This window comes from Anneissia japonica, unplaced genomic scaffold (genome assembly GCF_011630105.1).
Source record: "Anneissia japonica isolate Jap-2015-1 unplaced genomic scaffold, ASM1163010v1 scaffold13122_len13036_cov116, whole genome shotgun sequence".
NCBI lineage: Eukaryota > Metazoa > Echinodermata > Crinoidea > Comatulida > Comatulidae > Anneissia > Anneissia japonica.
This window is the reverse complement of record NW_022701766.1, coordinates 1-13,037: the sequence shown is the minus strand read 5'-3', so window position 1 is coordinate 13,037 and position 13,037 is coordinate 1. Positions and strand designations below refer to the sequence as shown.

The 13,037-nt window shown below is 35.8% G+C and overlaps 1 protein-coding gene across 1 annotated transcript; it reads right to left on the bottom strand.

The window, feature by feature from the left end:
- Nucleotides 1-536: 536 nt before the first annotated feature.
- Nucleotides 537-1,124, bottom strand: LOC117103713 (adenosine receptor A3-like). The gene has a single exon (XM_033244317.1). It carries the CDS (start codon nucleotides 1,122-1,124, stop codon nucleotides 537-539), a length of 588 nt encoding a protein of 195 aa, XP_033100208.1.
- Between the last annotated feature and the right edge of the window lie 11,913 nt (nucleotides 1,125-13,037).

Genomic DNA, 13,037 nt, shown 5'->3' with positions numbered 1-13,037 from the left:
AAAAGAAATGGCTATGAAATTTTAGGGGGGGGGGGGGGCTAAAGCCTGTTTAGCACCCCTCTAAATCCGCCCCTGCAAGTCCCGTAAAATTTAGTGTGTGAATATAATTTGGTTTTTCATTCTGTTTTGTCTTCTTTAATTGAATTAGAAATATCTGTTACTTAGTACTAAAACAATCTCTCAATAAAATGTTTCTAAGTGAACGATATTTATTAAAAGGTGTTTGGCTGCCATGTTTATCGGATATGTGTATTACATTATCACGGTCATACATAAGTCAATTTCATTTTATTTAGCTTAAGTAGGCTCATATAAAACTATACAAGAACTGTTGATTGTTCAATGGTTAATCCCATAAATAAATACACCAACTAAATAAATATCAAAGTTGCCTTTTCTTTTGGTCATAAGTAGAAATACTTATTATGGTCATCTAAAAATTACAAATTAAAAAAAAATATCTAAAAATTTATTGTCAAAATAGTATTTAAAAAATCGGGCCCCGACTGTACTCTTGAACCAGGGCCCCTCACAACCTAGTTACGCCACTGCGTCGCCTGCGTTTCCAAATGACGTCCAAAACGAGTTGCCAAGTTTGTTAACGACGTTGTCACCAAATCAACTTTAGGCGACTGTCGGCGAGTGGGTGCCTTTGTATCTGAGTCCGCTTTTACTGATCCGGATGAAACCTTGCAAACGATTAATTCAAATGTTTCTTTGAACTCTTTTCTCATTTCTTTACTTCTTCCTGCATAAATTAACGGATTCATCATTGAGTTAGCAAAGAGGAATAAAGCTGAAAACCACCTATAAATCATAATCCATGTGGAACTATTAATGTATGCTATGACTGTGCCTTTGAGAACAGTTGGCGTAATACACAGTGTGAAAGAAATAAGCACTATGGCTGTGGTTTTCGTCACTTTCATTTCTCGTCTTCTAATTTTCTTTCCCAGGCGTAGTGCATTCTCTTTTCCTTTCTTTGACGCAATTAAGTAAATATACGCATACACCATAAACATGATCAGCATTGTCAAGCCCGAAAAAGGGAGGAACAAGTATTTGATAGCAGGGTCGCCGTAAATTCCTACTGCAGAAACCCCACAGTCGTATTCATACGTCATGTTTTCATACGTAACATTAGGTGGTGGCAAAAAAGTGTTTGCAAAGAAAACCAAAAAAAATGGACTTCCTCCGTAACAAACACCACAAACATCAATGATAATAATAATTCGAATTGCTCTTTCAGGTGACATCCACACATGGTAGCGAAAAGGGAATTTAATCGCAAGAAATCGATCAAAAACCATCACAATCAGATTCAGCAATGAAGTAGCGATAAATATACAGGGTGGCAGACTGTACCATATTTCTTCACACTGTCCCACGTGCGCATATTGAGCCATCAGGAATGGAAATCCAATAATGCCGGTTAAGAAATCGAAGAGTGCTAAGGATGATATAAATATATTATTCGGAGTTTGTAATAGCGAACGTTTAAGATACACAGTGAGCATGACAATGAAGTTTCCAATTATTGTCATCAGCATTAGAGGAAACCAGATCAAAATATATAACACTAGAAAATGATTTCTTGTCATAATGCATAAGCTTACATCAAAAAATGGTAAATACAGTTAAATACAGCTTCGTTAACACAACTATCTGTTAATTAATACGAGGCCTATCTACTCGCTGTGGTAGTACAAGTTATTTGGAACAGGCATTCAATGCATTATGAGTCTATAATTCGAAATATTATTATTGTACGTGGCTGAAGTATGTAGAGCAGTGTTTATTTCCGCAGCCAATAAAGAACAAGTGAACATTTTTTATATGTTCAGTCTTGCTACCACGCAACACCATGTGACTGAAATTCGGCATACGTCAGTGTTTTTATTTGCACAACGCTTCTTTTGGTGTGGCATTAGCACAGCATTGTAGGCCTACTATATTTTTAGCCAATTGAAAATTCAGTGAGATGTAGGTGTTAGCGAGATTTTGATTCATGTTCCAAAATTCAATGATATGTGTTTAAAGCGAGATTTTTATTCATATTCCAAAATTCAGTGAGATGTAAGTGTTTATAGCGAGATTTTGATTCGTAGCATTTTAAATATGTTTTTAAACGATTTCAAGGAGTGTTTGTTGACATTACCAGGTACATAGACAAACATATTTTTATTAAAGCCACGTACAATTTCAGTTCCAATTTATGTTCAATTTGAGCACCCAAAATATGTACACAAACATTTCATTACTCAAACAAAAAATGAAAAGGCATACTGATCTTTTTTTTAGTAACGTGTCAGTGAATTAAGTATTTACGTTGCTGTACTTACCTGACTGCGTGCGTGTTTGATGCTGACAACTCACAACTGCAATTTCAGTCACTGCATGACCGTTTTTATATTTTTAATAAAACCAATTTCTTCTAATTTACAATACTTTTTCTTCTGAATTCGTGGTAATTCGTTATCACGCATAGACCTGCGCTAAATGCGTGACAAATTTATGATCACGCATGTGCAAAATGCGTGTTTTATCCAAAATCACTTCGAAATGCGGGGTCGTCCCGCGGCGATGCGAGACGGTTAGCAGCCCATTACGACACTTGGCGCCTTCGCCAAATTTCGACATTGCTAGCGTATTTCACCATTACGACATTACTATGGTCTTCGTTACATCCAATATATGGCTCACGCTATCAATACGTTCCAATTACAAAACATGTTGGTCTATTGCCAACATTGCTGCCTCTCACATTACTCCCTTCCAATTACAACACCTTCTATATTATCTGAAAACTTATGTATCTGAAAAGTGCTGTGTACATGTTGCGTCCATGTTTGTCAGCCCTGCACTACTGCCTGCATTTGATTTATGTTTACATTATTATTTAATACACACGTTGGAAGAACATGTACATACACACCATGCAATTAATTGTATATAAGTGCGTATGACCTGGTTAAACACACAGGCAATATAGCCTATATAATAATATTAGGGCCTACTATACAACCATGTACAAGTAATTAATTATTATACAGTTTTTATTTGGAAATTAAATCCATGATACAAAACTACATTCTACCTGACTACGAGAATGTCTATTCAATAATTCCAAACTAGGCCTATTTGTACTTCACTATACAGATACCGTACTGTATGATGAATGTACTGCAAAAGTACAAAACTCTGCTAATTCATTAGTTAAATGATCGTAAGAAATAACAACTCATCGTAGGCATTACTAGTGGCATATAAAGTTATATATAGGCTCTATGTACAATATTATTTCCGTCACTTGTATACCTTAAAGGGCAATTGCTTCCAATTTTGCTCACGAGCACCGTACTCGAGGTGGTAATCGGCTCATCGGCAATTAATCGCCGTAATTTGGCTTACACTTATGTGTGGAGTGACTTCAGCACATAAAATGTACAATGGTCATATCGGTACCCTACCCGGCCATCATAACAACCGACCGACTGCACACCATTTCCTGTCCCACACAACTACGACAGTCCATAACGCATGCAAGTACAGTTAGCTCTGGACGCAGGGTTCCCGGAACGCCGCCCTCAGCGGCGAGTGCGAAGCACAACTCGGGCTCAAAAGTGGAACGTGAAATTTGGATATGGTTTTGTAGTCAGATTTGCGAGAAAAACTTCAGCTACCCGTATTTCTCAAATGAGGCGTCAGTGGGAGCTGTAATTTGTATGGCAAGGAGATTGAGCAACCCTTCATTCATATTAAGGAAATTTACGCCCAGAAACTTTGTAGTTATTAATATTTTGGTTATAATAGAAAATATTCATTTTTTGGTGACGTCACACTCACATTAGTTAGCATGCATACGTCATAAGGTAGATACGTCACCTTTTCCTGGTAAGGCAAACTTTCCCGGCGTGCTTTTTTCATAAAAAAAAAAACAAATTTTGATAAACAAACACCACTGCTTTGCACATGGATGCCTTGCACAAGCCAGGGCTACAAGAGCCGCATTGTTGGCATAATACTTAAATAAGGTACCTCTGCAAATGAATTATTCTTAGTCATTTTTTTTTCTTATTTTAATTTATTTCTTCCGAAAGTGTACTTTCTATCACATATAATTCCACTGTTTTAGTTAGGCCTGATCTTATGCCTCATCGTCCCCCGCTACACAGTACATCAGCAGCCTGCCCCTCCCCCATTGTCCAGTACAGACGTTTGCTAGGTAACAACATGATTGCACCTTCCTTCCCAGGTGTTCATGTAACATTGACATAATTGTTAGCTAACCAGTTGTGTATATTTCTTTGTGAAAATGAGTACCGCGGCGTACTCATTTTCACAAAGCATTTGCATCCCCTCTTGGAAAGAGGGATTCGAAATAATTAATTAATTAATCACCGTAATTTAACTTACACTTATGAATTTAGGGAGCACTTAAAATGTGAAATAATCATTTCACTACCCGACAAACTCCGAACTTTATTCATTCATTAGGCCTACATAATAGTTTCAAATTACTGTACTATATACTCCAACATCACTGGCGCATGGTAACAACCAACTGACTGCAGACCATTTACGATCACACATTACTCTCCATAACACAGCACCCCCTAGTTCCGTCACCTCTGGACGCAGGGTTCCCGGAACGCCGCCCTCAGCGGCGTGTGCGAAGCACAACACAGGCTCAGAAGTGGAACGTGAATTTGGATATGGTTTTGTAGTCAGATTTGCGAGAAAAACTTCAGCTACCCGTATTACTCGACTGAGACGTCAGTGGGAGCTGTAATTTGTATGGCTAGATTATTATTATTATTATTATTATTATTATTAATTTTATTATTATTATTGTTATTATTATTATTATTATTATTATTATTATTATTATTATTATTATTCTTTATTTGGAAACGACACTTTTACAACAGTGGCACTCGTACGTAACGGTGCGTTCAAAGAAAAACAAAGCCAAGCAAATCAAAACTTAAAACAAAAGGCAAATGAAAGGGAAAAAAAGTAAAGTTAAACAGAGAAAACTAAACAACAAGCACAAGTAATAATGTATAAGTCACTAGGGCTTCGTTAGCAATTCGAATCTGATTAGGAGCAACTAAATTTGCACATCGTTTTTGTAAATAGGCCTAACTATATTGAACAAAGCTGGTTCTCGACGAGCTACGACTAACAGAGATCAATATGATCATAAAAAAAAACTATAATACCAGGGGTGTATCCAGGATTTTTTCTGGGTGGGTCGTGATCATAATTTTTTTGGACCTTTTCACAATGAAATAACAGCAAGAATTGATTAAAATGTCAATACAATTTGCTTGAAGCAAATGGCAGGCTCAATCTCGGAATTGCTGGAATTAGATAGATTACGTCACGCAATTGACAAGGTCTTTTGTCTCATTGCTGGTACGTCATCAATGCTTTTTCATTTATGTCATTGTGAACAGGCCCTAGAAAAAAATGTCTTTGAAAAAAATGTGGACCTTTGAAATGTTGGGGGGGGGGGGGTCGTACGACCTTCCTGACCGCCCCTTGCATACACCCATGAATACTTCCATGTTATGACGCCCTACTTAAACAATTTGAAAGTAAAATAAAGTTAAAGTTAAATAAATGCCGTGATTTCATTCATTATCCCAAACAATTACTTGCCAATAACATTATTGTGACAGCCGGGCGGGCTTACTATGCGCCGGGCAGCATGTTTCCCCATTGTTTAAAGACCTATTCCAGGAAAAATCTCTTCTTGTTTTTTTAAAGCCAAATCGAATTTTTATATGTTTAAAAAAATCATAAATATAATACGAAATTGTTATTTTACCTGACTTTAGACATTCCTAAACATAAAAAAAAGCAAAATAAGACTCAAATTTGATTTTTGTGTGTTTCACCACCACCCCCCCCCCCCCCCCCACACACACACACACACAACACGTAAATGACTTTTTTTATGTTTATGTTCTGTGTTTTTTATGTGCGATACTACCTATTGGCGAAGAAATATAGTTCTAGTATAGCGCCAAAAAGATTTTGAAATTAATTTTCTGAATAAAGTTAATCACTTTATTAATAAATTCATCAAAATTTGTAACATAATCGTGGCCAATGGCCAAATTGCAAGTTACAATTACAGATCAACAATAAAAATAAGTTTATTAAAATCGAAATTAAAATTACAAAGACAGATCAACAATAAAAAAAAAAAAAAAAAAACATTCAACTAAAATCGAAAACAAGACGCGACATAACAAAGAGAATCATGAATTCGGTCTGAGAGGAGGGTATCCCATAAGCTGTTCTCTAACTGTGGTTAATGAGATCAATGTAATATGAGATAGGGCTAATGGACAGTCGTTTGGTGCGCGTGAAATATTATTACGGTTACGCAGATTTCTACCATTAAATTTAAAACGCGTTGGTGTAAATCGGCAGAGTGGAAAGTGTTAGAGAGATTTTTTTAGGAAACTTGAGACAATGGGATACCCTCCTCTCAGAAGGAGAAGGGAGATTCAACCTAGCAAGTGCTTCATAATATGATCCAAAGTCACGGTCTAACATAATTCTACACGCCCTCTTTTGAATGGCTTCGGCACAATTACTAAGTCCACACGTAAGTCCTGATCGAGTGCCATATAACATCTGCGTACTCAAGGATAAGTAAGTACAGTAAAATGGATAATTCACAAGTACCATATCCGTTCCTTTTTAGGCATTTCAGAAAATACAGTTTCTGATTCGCTTTTTAAATTATATTACTGTATGTATATGCAAGTCCCATTTTAGATTTCCTTGGATAGTTACACCAAGTATTTTAGCTTCATTAACAAAGGTAAGTTGCGAGTCACCAATAAATAGTGACTGGTTAGGGGTTTTTCGCTAAAACAAACCTGAGGTGCTTGGCAATTATTTGGGTTAAGACTAAGTGAGTTAACAGAACACCAATCATTAAACACATTAAGGTCATTTTCTAAAAAACTGCTCTCATTTAACTATTCTATTTTCATAAAACAACAACAGCGCCATCATACAGCCCGTATTCCGGACAGAGAAAGCCTCTAAAAATAGAATATGACGTAAGAAAGTCCGTATTCCAGCCAGAGCCGTAGATAGAGAGAGTTTGGCCAACTTGGCGCATGGACGTCATGTCGTTATCAAACAGCCCAGGCGCATGCGCGCGTATAGCTTTAATGTTTTGTTTTGGTGACAACATGGCCGGTGTAAGTCATGTGATTGCGATCCACCCAATCACACGCGCGTACATCGCCGAATACCGTGAAACCGAGTTGGCCAAACTCTCTCTATCTACGGCTCTGATTCCAGTTGGACAACAGCGCCACCATACAGCCCGTATTCTGGACAGAGAAAGCGCGATAGCCCGTATTCCGGAGCCATATTAGACTTGCCACAAGTCTCTTATTTTTTTATTATTTTTCTCATTCTGGACAGCGCCACCAACGAGAAAGTTAATTTATAGACGGAATAAGCCTAATTCGAAAAAAAAGAAATCGAGTATGGGACGCCAATTAAATTAGGTATGGTGCGCACTAAGTGCAATAAAGAGTGAGTAACCTAAAATTAGGGCCTGGAACCCAGGCTAGAGCCATATATATGTCATCCAGAGGTGACGGAACTAGGGGTGCTGTGTTATGGAGAGTAATGTGTGACTGGAAATGGTCTGCAGTCAGTTGGTTGTTACCATGCGCCATGTTGGAGTATATAGGAAATTATTAGGCCTAATGAATGAATAAATTCATAAGTGTAAGCTAAATTACGGTGATTAATTCAATTAGCGAAGATATTGAGACAAATTTCGAATCCCTCTTTCCAAGAGGGGATGCAAATGCAAAGAAATACACACAACTGGCTAGCTAACAATTATGTCAATGTTTACATGAACACCTGGGAAGGGAGGTGCAATCACGTTGTTACCTAGCAAAGGTCTGTACTGTATGGGGGAGGGCTGCTGATGTACTGTGTAGCGGGGGACGATGAGGCATGAGACTAGGCCTACTAGACCTATTAACTAAGACAGTGGAATTATATGTGATAGAGAGTACACTTTCGGAATAAATAAATTAAAATAAGAAAAAAAAAATAACTAAGAATAATTCATTTGCAGAGGTACCTTGTTTTAAGTATTATACAATGCTAACAATGCGGCTCTTGTAGCCCTGGCTTGGGCAAAGCATCCATGTGCAAAGCAGTGGTGTTTGTTTATCCATGAAAAAGCAAGCCACCGGTAAAGTTTGCCTTACCTGGAAAAGGTGACGTATCTAGCTTATGACATATGCATGCTAACTAATGTGAGTGTGACGTCACCAAAAAATGAATATTTTCTATTATAACCAAAATATTAATAACTACAAAGTTTATGGGCGTAAATTCCCTTAATACGAATGAAGGGTTGCACAATCTCCTTGCCATACAAATTTCAGCTCCCACTGACGTCTCAGTCGAGAAATACGGCTAGCTGAAGTTTTTCTCGCAAATCTGACTACAAAACCATATCCAAATTTCACGTTCCACTTTTGAGCCTGAGTTGTGCTTCGCACTCGCCGCTGAGGGCGGCGTTCCTTGGACCCTGCGTCTAGAGACTAATGTTCCTCTTGTCATAGAGAAAATATTAATATTTTCTCTTTTAATTTTAGCTAAATTGATTATCTTGTTGTTTTGATGTCTTTCATTTTGATTGTAATTTTTATTTTTTTCTTGTTGTTAGGATGCACCACCCCTGTGGTTGAGTGCCACTGATTCAAAAGTGAATATCCAAATAAATTATTATTAAATTATATAATCTATCTATGGCGCTGCCGTATTCTAGACAATAGCGTCCCCATACAGCCCGTATTCTGGACAGATTTCAGAGCCCGTATTCTGGACAGATTTCACAGCCCGTATTACCCCCGTATTCTGGACGCGATTTTTTTCCCGTACGAATCATTTGCATGAAACTCCACTCGGGCCGTCTCGGATTGACTCGACTCGAGTTCGTTACGAACAAGAGCAGGCACTTCACAATATCCTGACGCTCGAGTGTTCTATTACCATCACCGGATTGCTCTTTGTTTACCGATTTATGTGATGTAAGTCTGTAACTAACTGTAAACTTTTTGTATGTTTGTTATCAAATGACAATACTATACCTACAGCAACAACAGCTAGTACCACCACCAGTAGTAGCCTATGTAGGTACTATCAATTAAGGCTAGAACAAAAGAGGCTAAATTAGGCTGAATTACAGACCCTACAGGCCTCTCCCTAGACTAGACTATGCCCCTTGCTAAGCTAGGGTCCAGGGCCTGACACAACAGCCACGCTTCACATATGATATTCACTAAAATTTTGAAGGAAATTGAAACAAATTTGAAACATGAAATTAAAATGGGACAGTGCGTAAGAAAAAATAATATTAAATAATAATAAATTAAATATATTATTCCGGCATTTATAAACTTGGCCTAAACCTTGTAATGTAATTAATATTAAATAATAACAATAACAATAACAATAATAATAACGATTAATAATAATAAAGAATAAAAATAAATAATAATAATAATAACAAAATGATAATACTAATAACGATTAATAATAATAGTAATTATTATTATTATTATTAAATAAAAAATATATAATTTCGCCATTAATTAACTTGGCTTAAGCCTTGTAATCAAGAAGCACTTACAGTACAATACTATTTACTAGGCCTATAATAGGCCTCATGTATTCATTGGTGCTCTGCTATTTTTGCAGGTCCTATGATGTCATCCTTATTTTAGAGCTGTCTATTCTCAGCTTTTCTTTTACTGTCAAAATAACTGTCACCCTGTTTCATTTGATCAATTAAATGCTGTTTTTTCCTTCCTCTTTGTGCTTTCTTTGTATTTTTCTTGAAAACTCAGATGAGAATGTGCTTAATTTCGAAAAAAGAAAAAGAGGAGTAGGACTAAACATAAACAAATATGTAAAAAGATTTTAAAGTTGGAAATATACTGTCTGTCCAGGGATCGTAGCTCTCATCTGTCCAGGGATCGGAGCTCGCATCTGTCCAAGAGAAATATAATATCCTTATTTTGATATTGACTGAAGAAGAATGTGTTTCCAGTCAGTCAGTCGGTCGGTCAGTCAGTTTTCCACTCTACAGCTCAAATCATGCCAACAACCACAGTCCCAGGATTGATTAGATTATTGACTTGCTAAAAAGAAATTCTTACGAGGGGCGCTTATTCAAACGGGGCGCTTATTCGCTCGAGTACGGTATCCGCTCACTATATTACGAACATCAGCATGCTAGTTGTAATTTTAAGTGTCTGTGCTATGGAGGCTATAACAGCCTAACAAAATAAAATAAGAAAACATTGGTAAAGTAAAAAAAAAGGCAAGACAAAACAGTTGGTAAGGATGCTGACTTTATTAACGCTATTTACAAACGTGATTAATGCTCCCTCGCATCCACTGAATAAGTCCATTAAAATGCAATACAGATGCAGGAAATTTTAAACTTGCTGTGTGTAATAACAATAAAGTTTATCTTATCATCAGGTCCGAACTGTTTAAATGTTCCATTACATTAAGCCGCCGGTCATTACTCCACAGAACGCTGAAACTCTATTAAAGAGGGTAAATGAAATCACTCAATTTGAATAAATATGTTCGTTAAAAACTTTTAACGATGATGATATAATTATGATGAGTATATAAATACAGTATGGTGGTGGCGATGATTGTTTGTTTTATTGTTTCATTCATTTATTTCTCCACACACATACACCAAGGCCATAGGAAGTGGTTCTGCTGGTCCCGTTTTGGCCGGACCAATATTTCATCAGTCGATATCATTTGTAAGCCAAAATTGTTCTTTTACTTTTTATTTTGGCCTGACTTAAAGCATAACCAAGCATTGAGGTCTGGAACTTCCCTCCATGTGTACACTATGTTAGCACACCCACAACCGCATACACCTACCACACGGAAAGAATATTTGTAAAGGATTATGTGGAATTGACTACCAAGCAAGTGAAAAAAAAAGTTTAAATATTTGCAATTTTATGGATTTTTTCAAACCGCTTTTACAAAAGAATAATTATATTTCATGAAAATTTCAGAAACTGTTATTAATTTGCATACCTGACGTGTTTTCGTATATTAAATAAAGCTCAATTTAAAAGATAATGTACTGTACAGTAAGCTGTACAAGAAGAACACAAATTATATTTCATTGCATACACTTTTTTCAAATACATTTTGCACTCCAATTCGAGACCACATACGGTACAATATAATACTGTTCACTTTACACAGTATTATAGTAGAACAGGTACGGAAAACGTTGACTTTTTTTAAAAAACACTAAAATATTTCGGCTACTCCTGGTCTTTGTTGTTGACATAAAATGAAGTATTCGAAATTCAAGAAATCAAATAAAGTTTTATGTCGGCCTATCTGCTCTAAAGTAGTACTCTAAATCATAGGTCACCATCAGGTACTAATTGAAATATGACGAGTAGCCGCGTTAGACTGCTATAAAACAAATTATAAAGGAAGCCAAGAGCACTTTTAAGACTCACTAACTTGTATACAATTTATTCTCTAGCTTTCGTCCACACAGTGAACTTCATCAGGAGACTGTCTTAAAAAGTGCTGTTGCCATTTCTTATATTGATTGAAATATGGTAAGTGACGAAGATATATACAGAAAGAGAGCAAAAATCGTCAAATGGCAAATGAAAACAAAACGACGACACGTCTACGTGTGTTACTCACGTACCATGACAGTAATGCACGCATGCATGAGAATAATCAACCAACACCACGATGTTTACCTGTAGGCCTATTTACATTAATCTACTCAGTCACACATTACATAACTGGTGAACGTGGATCACTGAACAAAGATGTTATACAAATAAACATGATAATAAATATAAAATAAATAATAATAGGTATAAGCCCTCCGTATTAGTTCTAGAATTAATATTAGAAATTATTAGTATTAGTATTAGAAAATGTTTTGCAAAAAAATAGTTGGTATTAGTCAATCATATTAGGCCTATGGTAAATTAGTTATTATCATAATGATACTGAATCCACTCACTTTTAATATTATACCGAATATACAAAACTGCACTAAACACCTAAGATTTTGTTAATTTTTTTCCATTTTGTTGGGGTGGCCTTGAATTACCAACAATGGTGGCACCAGGATTTGCTCGAGGAGGGAGATTTTCAGTGGGCATGGTGTTAATTTTTATTTATTTATTTATTTTATTTAAAACATATTCATACAGGATACAATTTCAGGAAATCAATTTGCAAATACAAAATACCAATCAATTACAAATTGCAAAGAGAATGAATATGGACAATCACGTCCTAAAACAATTAAAGTATGACACATTAACATCAAATCATTTTAATCCTAAGCTACAAGTTGGTAAATTAGAACTTTTTATAGTTGAATTTAAAACTGTTTATATATTTGTTGATTGTTGAATAAGAGGGGATACATTACTCCTCACTCCATGAATCTATAGTTTGGAATTGAAGTATTTGAATTAAGAATATATAGTAGAGTATCCATGTCGATCAAATGTCATTTCAAGCTTTTATGACTTATATCTTTCCTCGAATAACTGCCAATCAAATGTATTAATTTAGGACACCGATCAATAAAGTGAGTTTTATTTTCCAACACTATCTGTGACCAATCTAGTAATTTGATATAGTAAATTGCATAGCGACTTCATAATTTTTTAAAATGTGTGTATGTGTACATAATATCTCGTGGTAGGGAAGCGAATTTGATCAGTAAAACAGAAGCGTTCAGAAATTGCTTGTTTATCAAGGTCAATCGTTGGAATAACCTAGCTTTGGTGTGTTTTTCTATAAATTGCAGTTTTTTGACAATTTTATATTATATATATATATCTATTATATATATATAGATATATAATGGATCTTGGCATAACCTAGTTTTGGTGTGTTTTTCTATGAAATATAGATTTGTGAACATTTTAAATATA